This window comes from Dasypus novemcinctus, chromosome 14, assembly GCF_030445035.2.
Source record: "Dasypus novemcinctus isolate mDasNov1 chromosome 14, mDasNov1.1.hap2, whole genome shotgun sequence".
Taxonomy (NCBI): Eukaryota; Metazoa; Chordata; class Mammalia; order Cingulata; family Dasypodidae; genus Dasypus; species Dasypus novemcinctus.
In genome coordinates this window covers 9,912,595-9,940,234 of record NC_080686.1, presented here as the reverse complement: position 1 = coordinate 9,940,234, position 27,640 = coordinate 9,912,595, and the positions used below count along the sequence as shown (strand labels likewise).

The 27,640-nt window shown below is 39.0% G+C and overlaps 1 protein-coding gene across 1 annotated transcript in view; it reads left to right on the top strand.

Moving 5' to 3' along the window:
• PRKDC (protein kinase, DNA-activated, catalytic subunit) overlaps positions 1-27,640 on the top strand; it is a 199,218-nt gene that overhangs the window by 69,832 nt on the left and 101,746 nt on the right. Inside the window, exons 26-39 of the mRNA XM_058275516.2 lie at positions 1,721-1,828; positions 5,771-5,997; positions 9,688-9,782; positions 11,342-11,441; positions 14,499-14,632; positions 17,596-17,850; positions 20,432-20,655; positions 20,760-20,968; positions 21,839-21,971; positions 22,446-22,604; positions 23,652-23,855; positions 25,039-25,224; positions 25,594-25,698; positions 26,769-26,936. Of these exons, the coding sequence (XP_058131499.1) occupies positions 1,721-1,828; positions 5,771-5,997; positions 9,688-9,782; positions 11,342-11,441; positions 14,499-14,632; positions 17,596-17,850; positions 20,432-20,655; positions 20,760-20,968; positions 21,839-21,971; positions 22,446-22,604; positions 23,652-23,855; positions 25,039-25,224; positions 25,594-25,698; positions 26,769-26,936 (2,307 nt within the window). The remainder of the gene's footprint in view (positions 1-1,720; positions 1,829-5,770; positions 5,998-9,687; positions 9,783-11,341; positions 11,442-14,498; positions 14,633-17,595; positions 17,851-20,431; positions 20,656-20,759; positions 20,969-21,838; positions 21,972-22,445; positions 22,605-23,651; positions 23,856-25,038; positions 25,225-25,593; positions 25,699-26,768; positions 26,937-27,640) is intronic.

Sequence of the window (27,640 nt, the reverse complement as noted above, 5' to 3'; positions counted from 1 at the left end):
CTCTCATATTGTTCATTAATTATTTTCCTGATATCCTGTAGTTCTTTGTACTTTCCTTCATTTCCTTGAGCATGCTTAAGATCATTTTTATTTAAAGGCTTTGTTTAGTATGTCCATTTTCTCATCTTCATTGTTTTCTGCAATTTTATCCTCTTCCTTTTGGATTGGTCATCATTTTCTTTCTTTCTTTCTTTTTGTTTTTGTTTTGTCTTGAACCCTTTTGTTGCATACTGTACATTTTAATATTTTAAATGGTCAACTCTATGGTTTACTCCCAAGGATGTCTGTTTCTTGGTTTTGTTACCTCCTGGTGATAAAACAAATTTTCCTGAGCTTCAGCCCTCTTATCAAGAAGGTCTACGCAAGGTGAATGCAGTGTGCAGGTTACCCCTGTCTTAACTGGGTGTCTGTCTTGTCCTGGGCTTTTGCTTTTAGTTGTTTTAGAATTCCACTGCCTACAGGAGTTCGGTTGTCTCCTCTTTTTTCCCAGGGGAAAACCTCCCTTTCCTTTATGTCTGAAACCTTTGTCCTAGACTCTGCCTCTGTAGTTTTATACACTTCTTTCCTTGTCTCTTGCTGCTTTTGCCTGGAGGCAAATTCTTGGAGGCTGGCCACCCTGGGGAGGACTTTCCAAGTCCATCTTTCAAGCCTAAACAGGGCCAGGGACCCAAAAACAGGGTACGGACTGGCTCCAAAGCGTCCTATGGAGGGGGGTCAGGAAAGTACCCAGAACTTCTTCCACAGCTCCCCAAATCTGCGCTTTTCTGCCTGCTGAGCCAGTGCGGTCCTTGAGCTAACTTGCCCTGCAGCCCTGAGGAAGCGCTGCCTCTTTAAATCTCCTTCTCCACCCCTATTCAGAGAGGGTTGAAATTGTGGCTCTTGCTTCGTTTGTCTGAGGTGGGGTTGAAACTATGGCTGCTGTACTTTTGTTCAGGGTGAGTTGAAACAATAGCTGCTTTCAGAGCCAGTATCCAGCCATCTGATTTTGGCTAATAAAAAGCCATCATCATTTATCAACCATGCACACCCCTTTTCTTGGGTAAGAGGATTTTAAGTCCCTTATTGTCAGCAGCCACTTTTCAGAGACTGGACTCTGTGATGGCCTGCCACAAGAGTGGGAACAGTCACAGGTAGCTACTGTGCGGAGAAAGAAGTTTGCAGGTCTTTATCGTAATTTATCAGCCTCTTCCTCCCCCTCTTCTCTGGATGCTGTAAGGTGTTTTTATGTCCTCTGGAGTTTAAAAAATATTGTTTCAAACAGTTCCTACCTGTTTAGTCGTTGTTTTTGTGGAACAACTGAATCCTGGAGCTCCCTATTCTGCCATCTTCCCTGGAAGCTCTACCATTATTTACTTTTGCAGGGAACAGTGATATTCTGACTCTGATCCAGAATGCCTTGTATACATATTTAGGATAAAATTAAAAAGATGAATATTAAAAGCCCAATGTTGTGTACCCTAAATTGCCCTCCTAATTAGAGCAACAATGTGTTTTGGTATACATATTTTTATATTTTTACCATCCTTCATTGTTAGGAAGGAGAGAAGAATAGTTCGAACACGTTTATCATAAAACTCAGCTAGAAAAGAAAACTAATAAAACCATAGTAACATTATAGCTTAATTTTGCCCCATTGCAAATGTCCTTTAAATGGAACTCTTTCCAACGTAAAATTACTTTAACATGAAAAAATTAAACTCTAATGGTATTGTTTTTTCAGGTCACAAGGCAACTATATGAGCCACTAGTTATGCAGCTGATTCACTGGTTCACTAACAATAAGAAATTTGAATGTCAGGATACTGTCGCCTTACTAGAAACTATCATGGTAAGTCTTAGTTGATTCTTTTCCTGCCTTTCCCATTGACTAGTTATTTTTTATCTCACTTAGAACTGCAAGACAAGTTACCTGTCAAGATACCAAAATGTACCATCTGACTGGATTGGATAGTCCTTTTTTTTGCATACAATCAGACTTTTAAAAAAAATTTTTTTATGTTAAAATGTAGGGCAGCTTGCCAATACATAATTTAAAAACTGGTCTTCAGTCACATTACTTCAGATCACTAAAGAATTTATGGCTAAACAACAGTGGATAGTATATTTGGTTTTAAAAAAAACTCAACTATGCATCTTTAACAAAAATTTACAACAAAACATATCTAAGTTTACAGAAAAGTTTTATATTTCTAGCCAACTAGTTGTCACTCAGGCATGAAACTTGATGAGCATGGAGTAAATGGGGAGGATGCTCTAACAATGGGCAAGGGACAGGATGGGCTGTTTCCAGTGTAGGCCCATCTCTAGCTGTTAAAGCCATGCATATTTGGTAAAGGAAGAATTCAAAGAGCTTAAGTCTTTCTGTTTTTGCTTTTCTTTTTCTTTCTTTCTTCATTAAACTGAGGGGCTGCAACAGGAATCTACTAGAGGATAAAGGTACCTGTGGGGCCACTCACACATACACAGTGCTACTCAGACCCACACTACATTTATGCAGATACATGACAATTACAGCTTACAGTGTAGAATAATATTTTTAGCCAGTATAGAGAAAACCAAATAGGTTTTGACTTTTTAAAAAATTTTTTGGTGTTTTTAAATTCTAAACTCTAGTGCGACCATCCCTTACCTACTTAATTCCTCACATAAGGTAGTTTTTTCCTTTCTTGAGAAGATGATGGTGGGCAAGGAGGGCAGCAGGTGAGTTAGGAGAGAGGAAATAATAGAGACTCTGGGTATGTGAAAAGGTTACTACATTTATCAAGGGCTGAAAGGAGAGTCAGGAAACAGATACCAATACAAAGACAGGTTTTTTCCCATGTCTCAAGGCTATGGGTATGTTCCTGCAGGATGCCCTTGAGGTGGAGCGTGGCAAGGATTAGTACAGTGCCAGCAGATAAATGTAGATGGACAACAAAGCTTTGATCAGAGAGAAAATTCAAAGAAAAAATGCAGAAAATTCCCCAAATTTAACAGAAGACAGGAATATACACATCTAAGAGTCTCAGCAAACTCCAAACAGGATAAACCCAAATAGACCCACAACCTGCCATGTTATATTCATACTATCAAATACCAAAGATAAAAAGAATCCTTGAGAGCTGCAAGAGAGAAGCAACATGTCACATACAAGGGAGCCTCAATTAGATTAAGTGCCAATTTGAAAACCTTGGAGGCAAAAAAGTGGCAGTATGACATATTTTATATGCTGAAAGCAAAAGCTGCCAAGCAAGAATTCTCTATCCAGCAAAACTGTTCTTTGGGAAACGAGGGAGGAATTAAGACATTCCCAGGTAAAAGCTGAGGGACTTCATTACCATCCAACTAAAGGACAGGACAGTGGACAACTGGCTGTAGCCACGTGAATAAAAGTCTCCAGTTTAGAAAACGACATGCTAAATAGAACTACCATTACTATTGTACTCTTGTTTTTTTTCATGAGAAAGTTCTTTAAAGAACAAGTTTTAAATTTTGATGAGCACACATTAATCTGTTTTTCTTCTGTTGCTTGTGCTTTGAGTATAAATTCTAAGAAACTGTAGCCTACCATAAGGTCCTGAAGCTACTTCCCTGATTTCTTCTTGGAGTTTTATAGGTCTGGTTCTTATATTTAGGTCTTTGATTGATTTTGAGTTGGTTTTTGTGTATGGTGTGAAGTAGGGGTCCACTTTCATTCTTTTGCATATGGACATCCAGTTTTCCCAGCACCATTTGTTGAAGAGACTTCTTTTTACGAATTGAATGATCTTTGCCCCCTTATCAAAAATCAGTTGGCCATAATTGGGAGGGTTGATATTTGAGTTCTGAATTCAATTCCATTGGTCTATATGTCTGTCTTTCTGCTACTAGCATGATGTTTTGATTACAGTGACTTTGTAATAAGTTTTAAGTTTGGGAAGTGTAAATCCTCCGACTTTTTTCTTTCTCAGGATGGCTTTAGCTATTCGGGACACCTTGTGCTTTCATATAAATTTAATGATTGGCTTTTCCTTTTCTGCAAAGACATTTCATTCATTTACTTTCTATTTTAAATGGAATTCTTTTCTTGATTTGTTCTTCAGATTGTTCATTACTAGTATATAGAAAAATTACTGATTTTTGTTGATCTTCTACCCTCATTTATTATTATAGTTCCAGGAGCTTTGAGTAAATTTTTCAATATTTTCTGCAAATAAGATATCTGCAAATAAAGAAAGTGTTACTTCTTTTCCAATTTGGTTGCCTTTTATTTCTCTTGACTGATTGCTCCAGCTAGAACATCCAGTACAATATTGAATAACTGGCGACAGTGGTTATCCTTGCCTTGTTCCTGCTCTTAGAGGGAAAACTTTCAGTCTTTCACCATTGAGTATGATATTAGCTGTGAATTTTTCATATAAGCCCTCTAACATATTGAAGAAGTTTCCTTCTATTCCTAGTTTTCTGAGTGTCCTTTATTTTTTTAATTTTATTTTTTTACCAAGAATGGGTGCTAGATTTTGTTAAGTGACTTTTTTTTTTTTTTGCGTCAGTGGAGACAGGTGTATGTTTTCCACCCTTTGTTTGATTAACATAGTGTATTACATTAATTGATGTTCTTAGGTTGAACCACCATTGCATGCCTGGTATGAATCCCACTTGATCATGGTGTATAATTCTTTTAATGTGCTTTTGGATGCAGTTTGCTAGTATTTTGTTGAGAATTTTTGCATCACTATTCATGAGAGATATTGTCTGCTATTTTCTTGTATCTTTATCTGGCTTTAGTAATGTTTGCCTCACACTATGAGTTAGGAAGTGTTCCCTCCTTCAATTTTTTGGAAGACTTTGGGCATGATTGATAATAATTCTTCTTGAATGTTTGATAAAATTTACTGGTGAAGTCATCTGGTCCTGGGCTTTTCTTATTGGGAAAGTTTTTGATTCCTGCTTCAATCTCTTTATTAGTTATTGGTTTGTTGAGATGTTCTGTTTCATCTTGAGTCATTGTAGGTAGTTTGCACATTTCTAGGAATTGGTTCATTTCATTTAGGTTATCTAACTTATTGGTATATGGTTGTTCCTGGTGTCCTCTTATAGACCTTTTATGTCTGTAGGGTCAGTAGTACTGTCCCTCTTCTCATTTCTGATTTTATTTACTTGTATTCTCTTTTTTTCTTGTCAGTCGAGCTAAAACTTTGTCAATTTTATTTTTCTTTTCAAAGAACCAACTTTTGGTCTTATTCAGTCTCAATTTTTTTTTTAATTCTCTTTTTTTTTTCCAGAGATTTATTTATTTATTTCTCTCCCCATCCCCCCCCCCCCCCCCCAGTTGTCTGCTCTCTCTGTCCACTCACTGCACACTCTTCTGTGACTGCTTCTATCCTTATCAGCAGCACTGGGAATCTGTGTTTCTTTTTCTTGCTTCATCTTGTTGTGTCAGCTCTCCGTGTGTGCAGCGCCATTCTTGGGCAGGCTGCACTTTCTTTTGCGCTGGGCGGCTCTCCTTACAGGGCGCACTCCCTATGGGGCATACTCCTTGAGCTTGAGGCTCCCCTACGCGGGGGACACCCCTGCGTGGCAGGGCACTCCTTGTGCGCATCAGCACTGCACGTGGGCCAGCTCCACACGGGTCAAGGAGGCTGGGAGTTTGAACCGCGGACCTCCCATGTGGTAGGCAGATGCCCTATCCATTGGGCCAAGGCTGCTTCCCTTAATTATCTTAATGTAATCTAGTTAATGCTTTGAGGCACATCAAATGTATTCAGTTGTCATTTCACAGTAGCAGTAAAGGCATCTTGGTTTGTTTCAGGATGGTATTGTGGATCCCATTGACAGTACATTAAGAGATTTTTGTGGTCAATGTATTCGAGAATTCCTAAAGTGGTCCATTAAGCAGACAACACCACAGCAGCAAGAAAAAAGTCCAGTGAACACCAAGTCACTTTTCAAGCGACTCTACAGCTTTGCACTTCATCCCAGTGCTTTCAAGAGGCTAGGAGCAGCACTTGCTTTTAACAATATCTACAGGGAATTCAGGTAAGTGAGATATGTGACAGGGAAGAGTTTAAAAGAAGCTTTTTAAAATTTTAGTAGTCATTTTTAAAAGTGGCTGGGTGTTTATGTAACCACTTATTCACACATCAAGCATTTAGTAGGTAACTACATGCTCGGGATTAAAAAATGAATTCAAATGCAGTTTGCACTCAAGACGTTCAGAATCTACACATACAGAGGTAATTACACAGTAATCTTCTAAATGCAGTGAAGGACATATATGGGGCCTTTTGATACACAAAGGAGTTTCTAACCCAGTCTGAGGCAGTTAGGAAAGTCTTCTTTGTGGCATTTATACTTGAAATGAGATTTAAAGGCTGAATGAAAATTAGCTAAGGCATTTCAGATTGAAGGGATGAGATGGAGATGGGCTATAGGATGGGTTATGAGGAAATGAAGAAATTTTATATTCCTTGACTCAAGTTTGAGGTATGGAAGGTAGCGCAGTGAAACTGGCAAGGAGGGGTTTGTGTGCCAAGTTAAGAAGCTTGGATCACCTCTAGTGATGGTGAGTCCCTGGATTAGAGGAGTGATGTGGTCAGATTTCCTCCTAAAATTTACTTCCTGGCTCGCAACTGTATGGAGATTGGGTTTGGGTGGGACAAGACTGTAGGTTGGGATGCCAGTAAAGGTGCTCTCACAGAAGTCCAAGAAAAGGATGTCTCTCCCCTAAGATAGTAGTGGTTGTCATTCATCTACTCGTTATTTATTTATTAAAAATACTATGTGCTAAGTAGTGTGCCAAATGCCAGAGGTAGAAAAACATAGTCTCTTTATGATGGTTTCATTTCAGAAAGACTGCATGTATCAATCAATCACATAGATAAATATATCATTATACCTGAAATAAATGCTATGAAGCAGAGGTACATGATTGGGAAGTCAATGTAGCTTTTCTCAGGAAATTGGTTGGGATAGAGAAGACAAGTAGATAGGAGTTTGTATGAAAATTAACTACTTGCAAATAATTTGAAGCCACTGTCTTTCTCTTTTTAGTTTCTTAAATTATGAAACCTATACGTACAGAAGAACTTTAAAAACTATGTGTACTGTTTATAGAATAATAATAAAGCAAGTTTCTGCATACCTACCATCTAGTTTAAGAAATAGAATATAATTGGTATTTTAGAAACCTCCCAATCACATATCCTCCCCTTGCTAATCCCACAAGACTTTTTTTTTTAAAGATTTATTTATTTTTATTTCTTTCTCTCCTCCTCCCCCCCACCCCAGTTGTCTGTTCTCTGTGTCCATTTGCTGCGTCGTCTTTGTCCGCTTCTTTTGTTGTCAACGGCATGGGAATTTGTGTTTCTTTTTGTTGCGTCATCTTGTGTCAGCTCTCCGTGTGGGCGGCACCAATCTTAGGCAGGCTGCACTTTCTTTCGTGCTGGGCAGCTCTCCTTATGGGACACACTCCTTGCGCATGGGGCTCCCCTACGCAGGGGACACCCCTGCGTGGCAGGGCACTTCTTGCGCGCATCAGCACTGCGCCAGCTCCACACGGGTCAGGAGGCCCAGGGTTTGAAACGCGGACCTCCCATGTGGTAGACAGACGCCCTAACTACTGGGCCAAGTCCACTTCCTCCACAAGACTTTTATGTTACTTAGTCCCTTGCTTTCCCTTCTGGTTTAACATCTAGGTATGTGTCTCTAAACAACATATTATTTAGTTTTGGAAAGCTGATAGTAAGCACAGAGATAGCTGTGTCAGGAAAGGGGCAACATTGTCACTATTAGGTGAAGGATTCCAGAAGATAAACTGAACAGAGACTGGCTTTGGTTTCGCTGAGAGATTACAAGGGTCCCCTTGCCGGTAAGTAGAGAGACGAGATCCAGAGTCAGTCCTAGGAAATAGGACTCTCCAGAAGCTGGGCATTTGAGATGGCTATGAAGTAGACCAGCAGGTAGTATCTGGAAGAAGATATCAGAAGATGCGAGCTGCAGTTTAATTTCTGCTTCTGGGCTCACAGTGGCCTATCCCCATCTGCAGGTCTAAGCTAAGTTTTCTTGTGGCAGAAATGAGCATTGTTAGCTGATCCAGTGAACATACATAGGAGAACAAGAAATTTGAGCACATGGTCGTGATAAGCCAGATTCAGATAAGGATTTGGACTGGGTTCACTTGGGCCTTCTGTTGACATAGAAATAAATAGGCAGTGGTTTCTTGGTCGAAACAGCTGTCAACCTCTCTCTTTCTCAAGCCACTTGCTAGTCCACCCAGGCTGTTCCACATTGTCATCCTGGATCTCCTCAGCTTTGTCCTCTTGAGCATTCCTTTTACTTCTTTCCATTTCCTTTTCCCTGTCTTCTTTCTTGGATATGCTTTTATTTGTTGGATCACATTTCAAGGGTCTTTTTGAGAAAGGGTGCATGTGAGCTAAATTTTTTTGAAATCTTGCCTGTTGAATGATATAATTCTAATGTTTCCTTTCTCTGTGCCAATAAGTTGTTTTGCACATCTCTGTTTGGAGAGTGCAACTCTAGAGTACCATTTTGTCACGTTATCTCTATATATACACACTTTAACTAGTTTCTTGGTACCTGTAATATCTATTGTACATAGCCTGGCCTTCCAAGAACTCAACTCCAATTGACTTATGCAGTTGTATCATAAATTATTCCTCCAAATCATTTCTTCCAGCTTTGCCAGTTTGCTTGCTGGCCTTGTGTTTTTCATCTAACCTCTATGTCTTTGCTCATGCTGGTTTTATTTATTTGTACTATTCTTTATTCTCAATATCAGATCTGGGTGAGAGACAGTAGGGAGGCATGGAGCTTGTAGAACTATGAGAGGCTCTGATCCTGGGATTCAAATTTTTAAAAAATTAAGATAATATTACTACCAAAGCAAACACCAGTGTACAGTTCTTGCTCTAAATCCTCCATATCCTTCTGAGCCTTGCTTCAGTTCTCTCTGTTCTATGAGAGGCTACCTTCCCAGTAGGGTGATGCGGTGATCTAGCACTTCAGCACCGTGGTGTTTCATACTCTTCATTTCCTCTGAACTCCTATGGAACTCGTTACCTATATCAGACATTTTGTAGTTAATGATTTACTATCCTGTGTTATTGAGGAATAGATTTTACAGTGAGTGAGCTGGCCTCTGCAACATAATTTTAAGTCCTTTGGTGCCTTGAACTTCCCATCAGCTTACATTACTGCTCTGTATACATAGGGGGGCCACGAACATTGTTAATTGAATTAATTATCTACATGTACGGGCTAGACTGGTAAAAGGCTTAGAGTTTATTCTTTGTGTGACTTATTTTTAGATAGGTTGAACAAGCTTTTAAAATTCACTTATTTTAAAAGAATGTGGATATGATCTATCTTATTTTCTACTACATTTAATTTTAATGAGCTGTGTAAAATTGTGATCAGAACGATGGTTCTAAAGTCATGCTCTGTGAATAATTACACAGACATAGAAGGAGGAGGGATACTTATGGGCAGAGAGGAAGCCAGTGTTGCCTCTTTTAGTTTTTGTTGACTTAGCCTCCTCTGCTCTTGAGATTTTCTTCTTAGAGAAATATTTTAGGTTGTTTTATGTTTTAAAATATTTGAGGCATTTGTTTAATGAATTTAAGGTATGTATTCTCTAACATTACGTTTTTCTGTGATATCCTGCTCTATTATTTTCTTAGGTGAGACTTACTATTCTTTGTTTTACAGAGAAGAAGAGTCTCTCGTAGAACAGTTTGTGTTTGAAGCCTTGGTTATATATATGGAAAGCCTGGCCTTAGCTCATACAGATGAGAAATCTTTAGGTATGTTTTATCCAAGCTTTCTGTTTTCATGCTGACTTATGTTTACCTTAGACGTCTTTAAGAGCTTGTCTGCTCTGGGGTTAAGTCTCAGGTGGCTCTCTCATAAGATAATATTTTCTTCTTTTCTCAAGTCTCCCATTTGGAGTGATAAATGTGAAGAGGACATATATCCCCTTAGTGCCTATCCAGTCTGTAAAAGCGCCTTCCATTAGCTCATCCTCCTGACTCGCCATACACCCCCGGTCATCACTAAGCTTGACCCCTGGTTCATTGGAGACCCTGCCCAGGGCTGGTGGGACAGTTTTATTATGAAGTTCTGATGATGCTAATCAATCACTATGTTGGCACAAAATACAAAAATTACAGCTCGTACTTTGTTGTAGAAAGATGAGTATAATAACCACTGAGATGTGATCATTGTCTCTGAAATCACTTCTGAACATTTAGAAAAGTAGGTCTTGTTGCAAGATAATGATAAAGCTATTTCAGGCATAGTTGAGGAGTAATATAAAGTATTAAGCCAGAAATGGGCTAAAGTAGCTAAGGGGGTAATAAATGATATCTTCAAAGTTAAATTCTGTCCAGAAACTATTAGGATAATCATAGCTATTTGAGCTGGAAGAATTCTTAGCAATCTCGCCATTCGGTCCCCACGTAGTGAGCGCCCAGAGGCCAGAGAATCTAAGTGACTTATTTAGACCTCATGTCCATGTGGTTGCAGGACCTGTTTTTCACTAAATCAGATTTTGGTTTCTGTTTTTGTTTTTGTTTTAAGACAGTTTGTGATCTCTCATCATTCATGTTGATAGTTTACTGTGGCCAGAGATGCTTAAAATTTAGTCCTTGCCATCATTAGGTTTAAAATTATGTTGTTTGTCTTAACATTCCACAGAGGTGAATTTCCTCAACAGATGAAACTTTACTCTTTCTGCAATCACTGCCATATTTAAAAACCATAGCAAGAAAGCTATTTCTCAGTGGCAGAGGTCAAAATAAGTTGCATAAGACTCCTTTCTGGGATGACCATAGACTTCTGGGATGATTCTATTATACCTTTTCTATTCTCCCTCTACAGTGTCTATATTATGAAAATATAATATAGTTTAACCTACATCAGAAGGGGAGATCATTTCTTAAGTAATAGCTTTATGTTGAGGTATACAGGTTCTGGTCTGGCCCATGGGTTTTGTAATACTTAAAAAGTCTCTTCCAGTTCTAATCCATTATATGCAGCCATGTTTTGACCAGATATGGATGTTGATAATAAAGTTTTTAGTTAAGTGATAATACAATGAGTTTGTGTGTGTGAGTGTGTGTGCCCTTCTGGTTGCCATCAGACTGTACTTACCCTATAGTCTTTTTAAGTATGGGTTTTTAATTGTTTTTGGACATGCAGTCTACCTCATTTATTTAAATTTTGTATTTGAGAGACAAAAAGGATATTAAATTTACATTTTTATTAAAACTTTCTACATGTACAGGCTAATGCAATAAATTTATAATAATAATAATTAGCTATATAGCTTCTTCAGAAATATCTTTTTTGTACTTGAGAACAGGTACAATTCAACAGTGTTGTGATGCCATTGATCACCTAAGGCGCATCATTGAAAAGAAGCACGTTTCTTTAAACAAAGCAAAAAGACGACGTTTGCCACGGTAGGTGATATTACTTCCTTTTCTATTTTTTTTCCCCAATAGAAAACTATTCTCAGCTAGTAAAGAACAGTCTAGGAAGAATGTGTGGAAATGCAGAGTTATTTTTCTAGACAAGTAATGGGAAAAATATGATGAATTTGTTTCCCGAAGAAGTTGAAAAGCTTTATATTTGAAATGGTTTAAGGTGTAAATTTGATCTTGGTTAAGGTAGTAGATACAATTTGAAAATTAGTTTTGTAACTGTGAGGCATTTAATTTTACCTATGCTAATTTTGAATAGGAATTTTGTGTGGAATTATTTGCCTAGAATACGCATGAACTATTTTGCAGTAAATTTTAAGGTATAAGAAATAAAATGTCGGGAAGCAGACTTGGCCCAATGGATAGCGCGTCCATCTATCACATGGAAGGTCCGCCGTTCAAACTCCAGGCCTCCTTGACCCATGTGGAGCTGGCCCACGCCCAGTGCTGATGCACGCAAGGAGTGCCGTGCCATGTGGGGGTGTCCCCTACGGAGGGGAGCCCCATGCACAAGGAGTGCGCCCTGTAAGGAGAGCCACCCAGCGTGAAAGAAAGTGCAGCCTGCCGGGGAATGGCGCCGCACACACGGAGAGCCGACGCAGCAAAATGATGCAACAAAAAGAAACACAAGAAACACAGAATCCCAGTGCTGCTGATAAGGATAGAAGCGGTCACAAAATAACACACAGCGAATGGTGGGGGGTGAGAAGTAAACAAAAATAAATTAATTAAAGAAAAAAAAAGAAATGAAATGTTAGAATGCTGAAGTAGGGAAGCGAATGTGGTTCAACAGTTGGGTGCTTGCCTACTATATGGGAGATCCTGGGTTTTGTTCCTGGTAGCTTCTAAAGAAAATGAGCAAGACAGCAAGCTATTGCAACAGTATGGCATGGAAAGTTGACGAAACAAGATGACACAACTAGATTACATAATGAGGAAACACAACGAGAGACACAACAAGCAGGGAGTGGATGTGGTGCAAGTGATTGGGTGCTTTCTTCCCACATTGAAGGTCCCAGGTTCAGTTCCTGGTGCCTCCTAAAAAGAAGATAAGCAGACACAGAGAGCACACAGTGAACAATCACAGAGAGCAGATAGCAAGCACAAACAACTGGGGGGACGGTATGAATAAATCTTAAAAAAAAATGCTGAAGAGAGGCAAATGTGGCTCAATTGATAAGGCCTCTACTTACCATATGGGAGGATCTGGTTGCAGTCCCTGGGGCCTCCTGGTGAAAAAGAAGAAGAGAAAGTGTGCCTGTGTGGTGAGCCAGTGCCTGCGTGGTGAGCTGAGTGCCCGCGTGGTAAGCCAAGTGTCCATGTGGTGAGCCAGGTGCCCATATGGTGAGTTCAGTGCCCATATGGGCGCCCATGCTGTGAGCCAAGTGCCCATGTGAGCCGAGTGCCCACGTGGTGAGCTGAGTGCCCATGTGGTGAGCCGAGTGCCCATGCGAGTGCCTGTGCGGCGAGCTGAGTGCCCACATGGTGAGCCAGTGCCCGCATGGCGAGCTGAGTGCCCACGTGGTGAGCCAGTGCCCACACAAGTGAGGCATGCAGCAAGGTAATGACACAACAAAAGAGAGGCGAAGGGGAGAGTCAAGGTGAAGCGCAGTAGAGACCAGGAACTGAGGTGGCACAATTGACAGGGAACCTCTTTCCACATCAGAGGTCCCCAGGTTCAAATTCCAGTGAATCCTAGAGAACGACGAGACGAGAAGACAAAAAGATGTGTTCACCGAGTGCGATGAGTGTGCCACAATGATGGGGGAGGTTGTTGGTGTGGGAGGAGTGGGGTGGGGGTGTGGGGAGTATACAGGAACCTCTTATATTTTTTAATGTAACATTTTTCTTTGTGATTTATGTATCTTCAAAAAAAATACGATTTACAAAAATGATGTGGTGGTGGGGTGGGGAGTGGGTTATATGGGAACCTCTTATGGTTTTTGTTTTTTTAATGTTTTTTAATGTAACATTCCTTGTGATCTATTAACTTTAACTTAAAAATATATATATATAAAAATTTACAAATAAATAAAACTGCAATAGGTTCCAAAAAAAAAAGAGAAATAAATATAGAAAATCACACAGCAAAAACAGTAAGGTGGGGGAGGGGAAGAAAAAATAAAATAGAAGAATCAAAAAAATAAATAAAATATTTTTTTAAAATGCCAAAGTAGTGAAATAAAAGGATTTTGCCATAATTGTAATTATGAAATTATGAAATGAGTGAAATGAAGCTGCTGCTTAAAGCCGAGGCTTCTGGCTTATTGCCATTTGTTCTCCGTCTTCTTTCTCACGTCTGTCTTGGAGGACTCAGTACAGTGTTTAATCTCAGACAGGGTGGGGGGAGTGCAGCAGCACCTTCCAGTCTTCACAGAAGTCTGGGTGTGTCTAGTGTCTGTGCTGGTGGTGCCCCTTCTGGAGAGGAGGAGAATCATCCCTTAGAGACTTCATTAATATGTTCTGGAGAAGAGCACTTGTTATTTTGAAGTTGATTCTTCCAGATTCTGCCAAGAGTTATGGCATCTCTTCAGAGCATTGGTCCTTGTGGTTTAACATACCTCAGAAGCACCTGGAGGTCTGGAGTTAAAACAAGGACCCCCAGGCCCCACCCTCGGGTGTGGGTCAGGGCCAGAGAACTTGCATTTCTCACACGGTCACAGCTGATGCCAATGAAGCTGGTGCAGGGAACCGCTGCTTTAGGTCTTAAACCCCATTCTGTTTTAAGGTACATTGAAATGGAAACCCGAAAATGGTTGGTGCTTTACTTTCAGGAAATGTTTTCTGACTTTTTTCCTCCAATTGAAAAAAAATGTAATCAGGCAGCCTTTAGGTCCCAATTAACTTATGATATTTTGATTATTAGTATATATTCTAATGATAATACATTAAAAATAATTTGAATGCCCTGTTATGAGGTTGCCAACTATTCATAGCCATGTGGTAAAATTGAACTTGTGATTTCTAGATGACTTTGGTATGCTAAATGTTCCAAGTGGGGACAAGTATTAATTACAGTGTGTTATTTCTATATAGAGGATTTCCACCTGCGTCCTCATTGTGTTTATCTGATATGGTCATGTGGCTTTTAGCCCATTGTGGAAGGCCCCAGACAGAATGTCGACACAAATCCATAGAGCTTTTTTACAAATTTGTCCCTTTATTGCCAGGTATGGTGATTCTTATATTCTATAAAGTGATTTTGGCTTCTACTTGTGATTTATATGGACTTATTTAAAACATGGTCTTTCCATTATTTAAATGAATGTAGTGAATAATATGTTTATATACAGTATATTATATTATAATTGTACTGTTACCATGTACTATATACACTTATAAATATATATTTTTGTGCTACACTAAATTTTATATTTATAGTAGAAATATATAATTGCATGTTTGATTTAGAAATTTGTTCAAAGAACATTTGCTTACTGTTTTTTTTTTAATTTTTATTTTTAAAGTTTTATTTATTTAATTCTCCCCCCTCCCTCCATTGTCTGCTCTCTGTGTCCATTTGCTGTATGTTCTTCTGTGTCTGTTATATTCTCATTAGGCAGGTCCAGGAACAGATCTTGGCACCTTGCAGAGTGGGAGAGAGGCGATCGTTCTCTTGCGCTCCCTCAGCTCCCTGGCCTGCTGCTTCTCTCATTGTCTTTCCTCTTTGTCTCTTTTTGTTGTGTCATCTTGCTGTATCAGCTCTCCATGTGGGCCAGCACACCTGCGTGGAGTAGCACTGTGCGTGGGCCAGCCTGCCTTCACCAGGAAGCCCTGGCTGTCAAACCCTAGAGCTCCTTTATGGTAGACGGGAGCCCAACTGCTTGAGCCACATCCACTTCCCACTGCTTTTTAGTAATTTTTTAAAATTATGTTATGTAATTTCATTCTCATGACAACTCTATAAACTCAATTAAGCGTAGGGGAGAAGGAGGGCATATTTTCCTTTATTTTAAAGGAAATTGATGCCCAGATATTATATAGTTAGAGCTACGTTTTGGAAGACCCCTGACTCACACTTAGGTCTCCTTTTTCTAATGTACACAATCTCCGGTGATGTCAACTTTACTGATTCCAGAAATTTATTTCTACTCTTCCACTCTTCTCAATTGCCTATAATAGGAACTTTGTGTATTTTGAATGAAGTAGAGCTTCATTTACCTCTCAGAAGTGTTTTTGTTAAATAAAGGATGAACCTTGTCCTTCTACCAACATATAATTTGTGTAAAATTAAGAAGCTTTCTTTAGACTACCACTTCTGTGTCCTTCAAGTGTGTACCTGCCTGTCTCTTTCCTCTGTACCTTTTCCTCAGTGGTTTTCGGAGACAGTGTTAGGTATATCTACAGCCAAGATCCTGTGTTCAGGAGGTGTGCCCTGTTCGTGAGGGTGCTGGGTACAAGAGCCCACAGATCCAGGAGGCTGTGGTGACAGACGTGCGCATGGTCCTAAGCCATGCTTCAGGACATCTGAAGGGGCTTCCTGGTCACTGCTGAATGCTGACACTCAGGGTGACTGTGAACCTGTTGGATGGAAAGCCACAGGTGCATACAAACACAAAACAGACGACCAGATCTCACGAATGAAAGCACCAGCTGTCATTCATGAGAAAGAAATGGGGTGCGAGGGGCCCCACTGTCTGCCAGTGCTTTCCTGCCTTGCTCAGTCTGTCTCACTCTTTGCCGATGCCTCCTTGCCTTGTTCTCTCCAGCTGTGTCTTTCTGTGTCCTTTCTATATGACCTTCTATCACTCTTAGCTAGCCCTTAATGTAAAAGTTAAATACCTTATTGTTTTTCGCTCATTATTATAGTTTTATTTTCTTTGTCTTTCCTTAGTGGTAATAATGGTATGTTTAATATAGCTTTCTAAGACAATCAAAACATGTTCTTGATTTGATTTTTTCTTACATAGCTTGTGATAGACATTTTTTGACACAATAGAAAAACATCCGAATACATCAGAAATACATTACTGGGCGGCGGACTTGGCCCAGTGGTTAGGGCGTCCGTCTACCACATGGGAGGTCCGCAGTTCAAACCCCGGGCCTCCTTGACCTGTGTGGTGCTGACCCATGTGCAGTGCTGATGCACGCAAGCAGTGCTGTGCCATGCAGGGGTGTTCCCCGCGTAAGGGAGCCCCACGCGCAAGGAGTGCGCCCTGTAAGGAGAGCCGCCCAGCGCGGAAGAAAGTTCAGCCTGCCCAGGAATGGTGCCGCACACACGGAGAGCTGACACAACAAGATGACGCAACATAAAGAAACACAGATTCCCGTGCCGCTGAGAACAACAGAAGCGGACAAAGAAGAACATGCAGCAAATAGAGAACAGACAACCGGGGGGGGGGGGGGAAGGAGAGAAATAAATAAATAAATCTTTTAAAAAAAGAAAAAAATACATTACTGTTTCAGATACTTCTCTAACTTCATTACAATCAGAATAATTTTACCTTTTCAGAACCACTGGTTTCAGAGGATACGAAATACAATTTTAATGTTTTTTTAACTTATAAAAAGAATGATAGCTTTTATAAAATTGGTCATTTGACACTTTTTTAAAAAACAAACATTGTACTAAGTAGACGCTGTTCTAAGCACTTTTTCAAATATTAATCTTGGAATCTTTCCATCAAACCAAGAGATAGATACTACTCTTGTTTGCATTTAAAGATGAGGAAACCGAGATGCAATTGGTAGACCAGGATAAAACCCTGAGTGACTTAAAAAGGGAATGTTAAGTTTTAAGAAAAAAGGCAGGGGAAAGGGTATTATGTTTAAGATAGCTACTCTGAATAACTTTTAAAGGAGCTGAAGAGAGTAGCTTTTGGTAAAAATACTTTCTTGGCAGTAATTATAGTGAAACTTTCTCTGGAAGTGCTATTGTGAAAAAATTATCCTTTATCCTTTTGAGATTTTACTGCTCTGTTAGGTAATTTATGTGGGACTTTTCTAGAACGCTGTATTTGAAATATTGTGGTATTGCCAGTCCTGGTCTGGTCTGATTACATTTTTAACATAATGCCAGTTTTAGTTTTTTATTATTAGGGGATGCCATTTTTAATTAGAGACGACTAGTTTAAAGAAAATTAATTACATGAAAAATATTTACATGCATCTTTTAATCTTGTTTCCTTTTAAGGCAACAAGTCCCCTTCTTTATGGCTGAATGATATTATTAAGAAAGAAGATATTTCCTTTCTTATAAACAGCTTTGAAGGAGGAGGAAGTGGTCGTGAGCATCTATCAGGCATCCTTGCTCAGCCGACCCTCCTCCACCTGCCAGGGCCTTTTAGTCTCCGAGCTGCTCTACAGTGGATGGACATGCTTCTGGCAGCACTGGAGTGCTACAACACATTCATCCAAGAGAAGACTGTCTGCGTGCTTGAGCTCCTGGGTAGGCACAGTGCAGATGCCGAACGAGCCTTTCCTAGTCCTGCGGAACCGTGGGGCATGTGATTGACAGCTTGCTACCAGTCCCAATAATAATCTTTACTTTATTACTATGTGAAGTGCTTTGCCTGCATTCTCATTTAATCTCACAATGAGGGAGTATGATATGGATGCCAAAATGAAGGTTACAAAACCCATCCAAAGCTTGTACTTTCCTTTTGCCATGTTCACTGGTTCTAGATGACCTTTTTATAAAATATACATTTGAGGTTTTAGTTTGCAATATAGTACATTAAAAGAGTTCATCCTGTGATGAGGCTGTATGCTTCTATGTAGAGTGCATTTTTCTTGTTCCTTAAGCATTGTATAGTAGAATGGTAGTAATCGTGTTGCTTACAGAGGATAGAATGCAAAGTAGAATCTTGTTTGTGCTTCTTAGCTCATATTGGGAAGACAGATAACGGCAGGCTACCACTTTTTAGTGACCTAAATGAGATCCAGAAAGGCAGACGATTGCTCTTTGGAGATATGTTTCTTGGGATGATGTACCTGGAGCTGCCTGTCATATAGTGACAGTGTACGTCTTTGGTTTGAGGGTCTCTGACCAGAGATATTTTAACTTTCTGAAATCTCATCAAAATCCTTTCTCATGGACTGAACCGAAAGTTGCCACTTGTATAGTTTGATAGTATTGATGAATTCCAAAAAGAAATATTGGATTATGTTTGTAAAATGATCTTGTCCTCTGGGCATATTAGATTATATTGGATTACTTGACTAAGTTATCAAGTAAACCTCTTCTATCAGTAGGGCATTGAGGACCCGTCCCTTAGGGAGTGGGGGCTCGCAGATAATAGGCATGGCAAAGGACAGAGTTGAGAGTTTTTGATGTTGGGGTTTGATGCTGAAGCCTTAAGCTGCAGCCCCAGGAAGTAAGTCCACCATGGGAAGAGAAGCAAGGCCCTGGAAGGGAGGAACCCAGGAAGCCTGAACCCTCACAGATGTTGGCAGCCATCTTGCTCCAACATGTGGAAATAGACTTTGGTGAGGGAAGTAGCTTATGCTTTATGACTTGGTATCTGTAAGCTCCTACCCCAAATAAATACCCTTTATAAAAACCAACCCATTTCTGATATTTTGCATCAGCACCTCTTTGACTGACTAATACATCACTCAAAATATGTCCTATTATTTTAAAGATTTGTAACAGACAAAGCAGCCACTTTAGTGCTTTATGGTGGTGAGACCTGTCATTCTCTTTAATTCCATCAGAGATGAACTCTGTATAATGAGAGTTTGAAAGAAAGGGACCCGGCTATCTTATTTTTAGTTTGAGGATGGTAAAAGCTGGGTGTAATGGGTGTAGCATGCGTGTGCATGCACATGGGTGCATGAATGTATGTCCGTGTGCACATACATGTGCGTGTGAGTGCATCTATATCTGTGCACGAGTGCATATGTGCATGTTGTGCGAGGGCATGTGTGGGTGTGCACGCTAGGGATCAGGATTACAGATTTTATACAGTTTCAAGAAAAGTTGAGATTCTTAGAAGGATAGATTTTTTAAATCGTGAAACTTTAAAAAAAACAGTATTTGCTCTTAAATTATAAATAACACTTTAAATTTTTTGTATGAGATCTCAGTTGCCCTTTTAAAAGGTCATATTAATTTATAGTACCATAAGAAGTCTATGAAGTCAAAGCTCGATCTTCCATAGGTGTTGTTTTAGTTTGATAAAGCTGTTGGGAGCAAAATACTAGAAATAGGTTGGTTGACTTTTATAATGGGATTTATCAGGGGAAAATCTTACAGTTCTGAGGCTATGAAAATGTCCAAATCAAGGCATCATCAAAGATGCTGTCTCACCAGGGTTGGCTGCTGGCAGATTGTGGACCCTGCTTTGTGGCAAAGTAAAATGGTGACTAGCTGGGTCTCTGCCTTCTCATCTAAGCTGCTTTCCCTGTCGGCTTCAAGCTGCTCTGTGGGCCTGTATACTCCCAGGGGCCTCTTTCCATGCCTCTGCGTTCTGCTGATTCCAGCCTCTGAGACCCACCCCTCTCCCTCTTGGGGCTTCTTTGTCTTTCTGCGACTGTAGGTGATCATGGAGCTTCTCTGTTGGCAGGGTAAAATGGTAGCTGTCTTTCTCTGTTTGTGCTTTCAGTCTCAGCTTGTATAAGCCTCCAGCAAGAGGGTGGAGACCCAACCTGGGTCATGCCTCGCTTACGTAGTCTAATCAAAGGCCCATAAAGTGGTCTAATCAAAAGGTCCCTTAACTGAATCTAATGCATCCACAGGGTCCCACACTCACAGGAATGAATTAGTTCAGTGAATGTGATCTTTTCTGGGATTCTTAAAACTTTAAACTGTCATAGCTGTGTTTTCATTATATGAGTCCAAAATAGGATTTTATCTGGGTGGTATTTATTTTGAAATTAGAAGAAATAACCACCATTTTAGTCAGCTTTTTATTAAACTTTATTTTGTTGAAATACTTAAAATTTTTCTGAAGTTTCACATTGATCTTAATGTTACTTCTTTGTACAAAAGGACTTATGTGATGATATTTTAATGTAATTATTTCTAGGTACTGCAGCACAATCTTCACTTTTGAAAGCAGTGGCATTCTTTGTAGAAAGCATTTCTATGCATGATATTACAGCAGCAGAAAAGTGCTTTGGCACTGGGGCAACAGGTAACACACCTAGCCCACAAGAGAGAGAAGGATATAATTATAGCAAATGCACAGTTGTGGTCCGGATCATGGAATTCACCACCACACTGCTCATTATCTCCCCCGAAGTATGCAAGGTAGGGTCACTCCTGCTGCTGTGTTAATTTAAGATTAGTATTTGGCCCTGGAAAACATAAATGTTGACTAATGAATGGTGTTTGTCTCAAACCATCTTCTTCAGCTCCTTGGCAAGGACTTGCTTACCATGCATTTTATGAAGCTCTTGGTGAAGACAGTGTGTGAACCCTCAAGCATAGGCTTCAACGTGGGTGATGTTCAAGTCATGAGTCATCTTCCCACTGTCTGTGTGAACCTGATGAGAGCCCTGGACAAGTCTCCACACAGGGACATCTTAGAGATGCACCTTAAGGAAAAGATAACCACACAAAGGTAGGTGCGGGTTTCCTGCACAAATGCAGGCATGGGTTTCCTACTTTCTGTCAGCTTTAAAACCACTGTGCTTCCCTGTGTCTCCATAACTGGGCACAGTGGGCCAATGGAGCCCCACTGTTGAAGTAAAGGATCTCATTGATGGGATGTTCAGTGCAAATGAGCTTGACAGGTTGCTTGAAAATTATATATTTAACAAATGCCTGGCAGCAGACTTGGCCCAGTGGTTAGTGTGTCCGTCTACCACATGGCAGGTCTGCGGTTCAAGCCCTGGGCCTCCTTGACCTGTGTGCAGCTGGCACATGTGCAGCGCTGATGCGCGCAAGGAGTGCCGTGCCACGCAGGGGTGTCCCCTGCATAAGGGAGCCCCATGCGCAAGGAGTGCACCCCGTAAGGAGAGCCACCCAGCGCGAAAGGAAGTACAGCCTGCCCAGGAGTGGCACTGCACACACAGAGAGCTGACACAAGATGATGCAACAAAAAGAAACACAGATTCCCGTGCTGCTGACAACAACAGAAGCGGACAAAGAAGAAGATGCAGCAAATAGAACAGACAACTGGGGTGGAGGGGAAAGGGGAGAGAAATAAAATAAATAAATAAATCTTTAAAAAAAACAAAACCAAAATAAAACAAATGCCTTTCCTGGACCAAGTTTGATGGGTTTAGCAACATGTTTGATTTCCATGGCTAGATTAGCATATTTGAACTTTATTTGGTGTTAGCCTGTGTATGCTTTCCAGGACCATGTTAGTGAATTTGAGTACTGGGTAAATATATTTATAATAGAACACACAATTTTTCATTGTGTCCTGATAATTTAATGAGATCAGACCCCAACTAGTTTTCTTTCTGTTTTCTCATATGACCAGCATTGAGGAACTTTGTGCAGTTGACTTGTATAATCCTGATGCTCACTCACATAGGACCAAGCTAGCTTCTCTTGTGTCAGCATGTAAACAACTTCATAAAGCTGGGTTTTTGCATGTTATATTACCATCTCAGGTAAACCCTTCATAACCAATTTGTTTTTATTGTTCTTTTTATCTTTATTATATTGATTAGTCTATACTTTTATTAAATATCTTTTATGTGCAGAGCATTCTGAAAAGAGAATTACAGAAATCCTTATTCCATTCATTTAGGTGTTTTTTAGAATATAAAAATGAAGTAAATATAAAAATTAGTAGAGCTGAAAGGAAAGGAAAAGAGAGGACATTTAAATATTTCCGGTGTATCCTTCTGAAGAACTTCAGGGACTAACTGCCACTGTACCTTTGTGTCCAGGCAACATAAATGAAGAGATAGCTTTTAAAGCAACATTTAGTTAATTTTTTCCCCAAATCTGTACTTTGGAAGATAATTTTATATTGTCAGTAATAGCTGACACAGATTTTTTAATTAATGAAAGAAGTTGTTAAATTGCTTTTTCAACAAAGTGTTTCTTTGCTAGGCATTTCACTGTTGACTTAATTTTAGTCTGCAGATCTTCATCATTCTATTGGCACAAAACTTCTTTCCCTCGTTTATGAAGGCATTGTACCTGGAGATGAAGGACATTGCCTTCCTACACTAGATGCCAGTTGTGAGCAGTTGGCCAGGGGACTTCTGGAGTTGGCGTTTGCTTTTGGAGGACTGGTAGGAAAAATAGTTACATCAGGAGTTCTTAACCGGGTATCCACGGATTTCAGGGAGTCCTTGAGCCTGAACTGAAGATTCAAAAAAGCATTATTTTTGTGGGAACATGTTGGTGCAGGTGTGATATATTTATTAAATAATGCACATTATATTATAGTGTGGACTTAGTAAGGAGTCCGTGGTTTTCACCTGACTGGCAAAGGGGTCCATGGAACAAAAAAGGTTAAGAACTCCTAAACTATATGATACTGTATTCTAATGATAGAAATAAATAACTAATTTGCAATGTGTTTCTAAAAGCAGTGGAATTTAGGTGGATAAAGTCTTAGCTGCTTTAGATGTTGCAGATGACTTATATGAGCTGACTCTCCAAAAGATTTTATTTTATTTTATTTTTCTTTATAAAGAAGTAGAGCAACATTCTTCTTATATTGAAGTTTCTTCTATCCTACTTTTTTGCTGAAAGGATTTTAGGCAGAGACAATTTTGTGAATATAAAGTGAAATGGCCTCTTCCTCTGTCCATGGTGATTATTCGATGGATGATTTGAGAGGGCTTCTAGAGGGTAATTCTAAAATCATCTGAGGCACCGCAGAAAATGACTTTATGGCTTTTTGAACTGTGCAGGGCTAGCCTCAAACTACCGCTATTGTAGCAGAGAGCCCCCAGGCAGTCCTGTGTGTTAATTCCATTCCCTCTTCCTTCAAACCTTTTCTTTGCCTCTTTGCCCTCTTAATGTGGACAGATTACATGTTTAAGTTTTCTAAAAATACTCCCCCTTACTAGACTCTTGCTCAAAACAAAAAGATTTTCTGGAAATTTGGGAGAAATATGAGTCAGGGAAGTTTTCTTTTCCAAAATGAAGCATAGAAAATTGAGGCTATTTGAAATGTATGTGATTTTTTCTTCAGTACTTTTTAGAGTTTTAAAACTGAACACAGGCCTTTATATGTCAGGCTCTCTTTAGACTTTACTATCCAGGGTGTCTTTCTATAGCATGTGAGAGTATATACTCTTGTCATCTTAAATTTTCTGTCTTCTTCACAGTGTGAGCGGCTTTTGAATCTTCTCCTGAACACAGCTGTATTGTCCAAGCCATCTTTGGCATGGTCACAGAGAAATACCATCAGCTTCTCTCATGGAGAGTATTTCTATAGCTTGTTCTCAGAAACTATCAATGCTGAATTGTTAAAAAATCTAGACATTGCTGTGTTGGAACTCATGAAATCATCAGTGGATAATCCCAAAATGGTACTGAAATTTTCTTTTAAGTAGATATTTTCTTGTATAATGCTTCTAAAAGAAATGCCGTATTTCTGAAATATTTTCTTTTATTTCTGAAATATTTCATTAAAAAAAGATTACTTTCCAAAAGTTAACTAATGTTCTTCCTAATGTTTAAAAACAAAGTCAAAGAAAACAAAATATCTTTTATCAGTAGCTATTAGATATTAATGTATATTGAAACATTGATTTTTTTCCTATTGCCTCATACCCTCATAATCTCTAGGCCTATTGCCTCATACCCTCATAATCTCTAGGCCTAACGATATAATGGACAGCTATGTAGGATAGTGAATTTTGTGGGTATATATTGTATGTGTATGTATGTAGTATACTTGTGGGTGTTCTTGCCTGTGTTTGAGTGTGCGTGTATGTGCATGTATATGCATTTCTGAGTGTGTAACTGTCTATTCTAGTAAGACCAAAATGCTAATCCTTCCGTGACAGAAGTGGTCCACTGTAATCAACCTTCCACCAGATAGCAGATTGGAATGCAGATAGCATTCCTCCGGGAATGGTGCCATATCAGTAACTGAGTACTGGTTTTAGCTGCTGGCAGATTGGGCACTCAGCAGTGGCAGTACCTAGGTCAGCCTTGGTGAGGGGTAATCCATGTTGCTGAGCCCATGCCTAACCTCTGTCCCTACCTCAATGGCCACTTTGTTCATGAGCCTATTGGGCAATGGCTGTGGCTGGGAAAGAGAAGGTAATGTGGTAGGAGTTGGGGCCATGGGCATTTGGGCCCTTCCTTATGTAACTTACTTGTGCCTTCAGGGACTGCTCTAGCCCTGTCTCCCACTGCCAACTGATGAAGTGCTGCTGTGCACGCCTAACTTTATAGCTTCTGAGTCAGCAACACCCAGGTTATGATGGTCAGTTCAGGTCACATGTTAAGCATTCAGTCTCTGCTAAAGGCCCAGTTGCAAAGGTCTAATTTAGTGATGAGAAAAATGAAGCCTCTTATGCTTAATATGGGAAAAAGTACATATTAAAGTGGTGTTTTCAAATTTGAAGAGTCGTGAAATAGATAAACATCTGCCACAGAATTAACATCTTTATTTTCCAAGAATAGCTTTGAAATGAAAGTAAATTTTCTTAGTTTTTTTGGTCTCAATATTAAACTATTTTGTTCCATCATAAATTGTTTCAGGTGAGTGCTGTTTTGAATGGAATGTTAGATCAGAGCTTCAGAGATCGAACCAGTCACAAGCACCAAGGCTTGAAACTTGTGACTGCAATTCTACAAAACTGGAAGAGGTGTGATCTGTGGTGGGCCAGAGATTCTCCTCCTGAAAGGAAGATAGCAGTGCTGACCTTACTAGGAAAAATTTTACAGGTATTCATTGTCTTGTACTCTGTAATCTTTTAAAATGTGATGTAAGTCCCTTCAAAAATATATTGGTTTGATAAATAGGAAAAATCTTAACTGGATGATTGTTGATTGCCTTAAGTCACGTTTTGAAATAACATTTTCTGTTGTATGTTATTATCATTTATTATACCTACTATCATTTCTTATATTTTATCTTTTTATTATACCTTTGAATGCATTATTTTATTACTTTAAAATACTTTCAGCAAGCAGAACACATTTATAATACAAGAACACATTTATAATACATTTTGAAATTTAAACTTGAAAAATGTGTTAAAGTAAATAAGGATATTGTATAGAAATGTATCATTTTTATCTTCCTTCCTTTAGATTGATTCATCAGTATCTTTTAATATAGACCACAGTTCATTTTCTGAAGTCTTTAGAACGTACACTAGTCTACTTGCTGATTCAAAGTTGGGTCTACATTTAAAGGTAAATGATTTAAAAAAGATGTTTTTTTTAGATTGCATTTTCCATTATTTTCCTTTTGTTGTATCATTGTGTATTTATGCTGTTTTTTTAGTTTATTATGGAAATTTTCAAATGTACAAAAGCAGAGAGATTGATACAATAAAATTTCGTGTTCCTGTCACCAGCTTTAATAACTATTGGTCCAGGGAACATTTTGCTTCAATTGCACAGTCACTCTCATCTATTCCCTTGGAAGAAACCCCAAATATCATGTTATCTAATCTGCAGATACTGTTTCTTTTAAAATATAACCACAATGAGATCACCATACTTGGAAGAATTAACAGTTATGTTTGCATATATATGATTTAAATTGACGTTTTTTGGAATTGCAACACTAATGAATGATGAACTTCAAATCGTATTCATTTTTCTATTAATAAACAATGTAAAATTCCTTAGTAATTTTTAAGGCCTAGAACTTAATAAATATTATAATTTTAAGACTGCTAGTTTTAAAGTCTTATGATAAGTAGATTTTAAACTCTATTAAAATGTGGCCTCAATGAGAAGGATCTTTTTACTGGTAATGAAGATAGTTCTTTGAAATTATTTGCTCTGTGTGATTAATGAGGTTTCTCATTTATCAGTATCAGGAAGTCCTAGAACTTACCAGCCATGGAAGGGACAGAAAACAACACCTAGTTCCTTTTAAGCCTGGTATGAAGTCCTCAGCTTTGTAAGGGGTGGTTGTAAATTACCCCATAGGAAATTTAAGATGTTCTTCCCATGCAAAACTTTTCCAATACGTTTCTACTTGAGTCTTCATTTGTAGACAAAGAACATACAGAATCAGCACACACTGTCCTGTCTAATTACACTTATATAGCCTGCATCCGCTGACTTGCCTCTGGAATGGAAACCAAACTGCAGAATTGGATCAAGCAGGTTTTGATGTAGTTATTCCAAAGTCATTCTTAGAGTCTGTTTAGTGCTTTATTTGCAGTCTTTAGAAAGCAGTACACTTTGTGTATTATATTGGTCTATAAGCTACAACTGGTACAATTTCATATGTCTTCATTGCTCCTTAGGATCAAGCTATAATTCTTCTCCCATTCTTCACCAATTGTACTGGAGAAAATCTTGAGGACCTTAAGCATGTTCTTGAAAAGCTTGTGGTTTCTAATTTCCCTATGAAGTCTGATGAATTTCCTCAGGGAACTCTGCGGTACAATAATTATGTGGACTGTATGAAAAAGGTTAGTTTTTAGTAATACTAAATTAAATTAAAACATTAGTAATTTTTTGGTTACATTTCTGGATGAAAAGAAGTTGTCTAGAATCAGAAAATTGCTCAAACCTTAAGAACTCAATTTATTTTGAACTTTGGGCCCCTGTGGAAGCAGATGTATAACATAATCCTTTGGAATTCATTTTACCCCCATTTTTAAATTGTGAAATATTTTATTAATAAAAATGGAATATTTAATATATGTATAAGTTTTAGAGAATAATATTAAATGGAGTTAAGTAATAGAATATTACCAATATGGTTCAGTTTCTAAAGTTTAATAGAGTGGTGATTATTTGAGAAACATTTAGCATGAAAGTCTCTTAAAGACTATGGCTTAAACAAGATAGTTGATTATTTCTCAGTTCTCTACATATAGGCTGGAAACTAAGGGCAGCTCCACTGTCAGTAGAGACCTAGCCTGTACTTGCTCTGTCACCCTCATCATGCACTTTCTCTTTTGTCCACTTTGGCTGGTCCAGCTCTTGCCATTTTGTTCATTTCCAGCCAACAAGAGGGAGGAGAGACTAGTAGAGACCACATCCCTTCCCTTTAAGGGCTCAACTCGGAAGTTACACCTATCATTTCTGCTCATGTTTCATTGGCTACATGCAGCTTCGAGCATGTTTAGGGATATTGTTTTCCTCTAATGATATGTAACTATGTACTCTG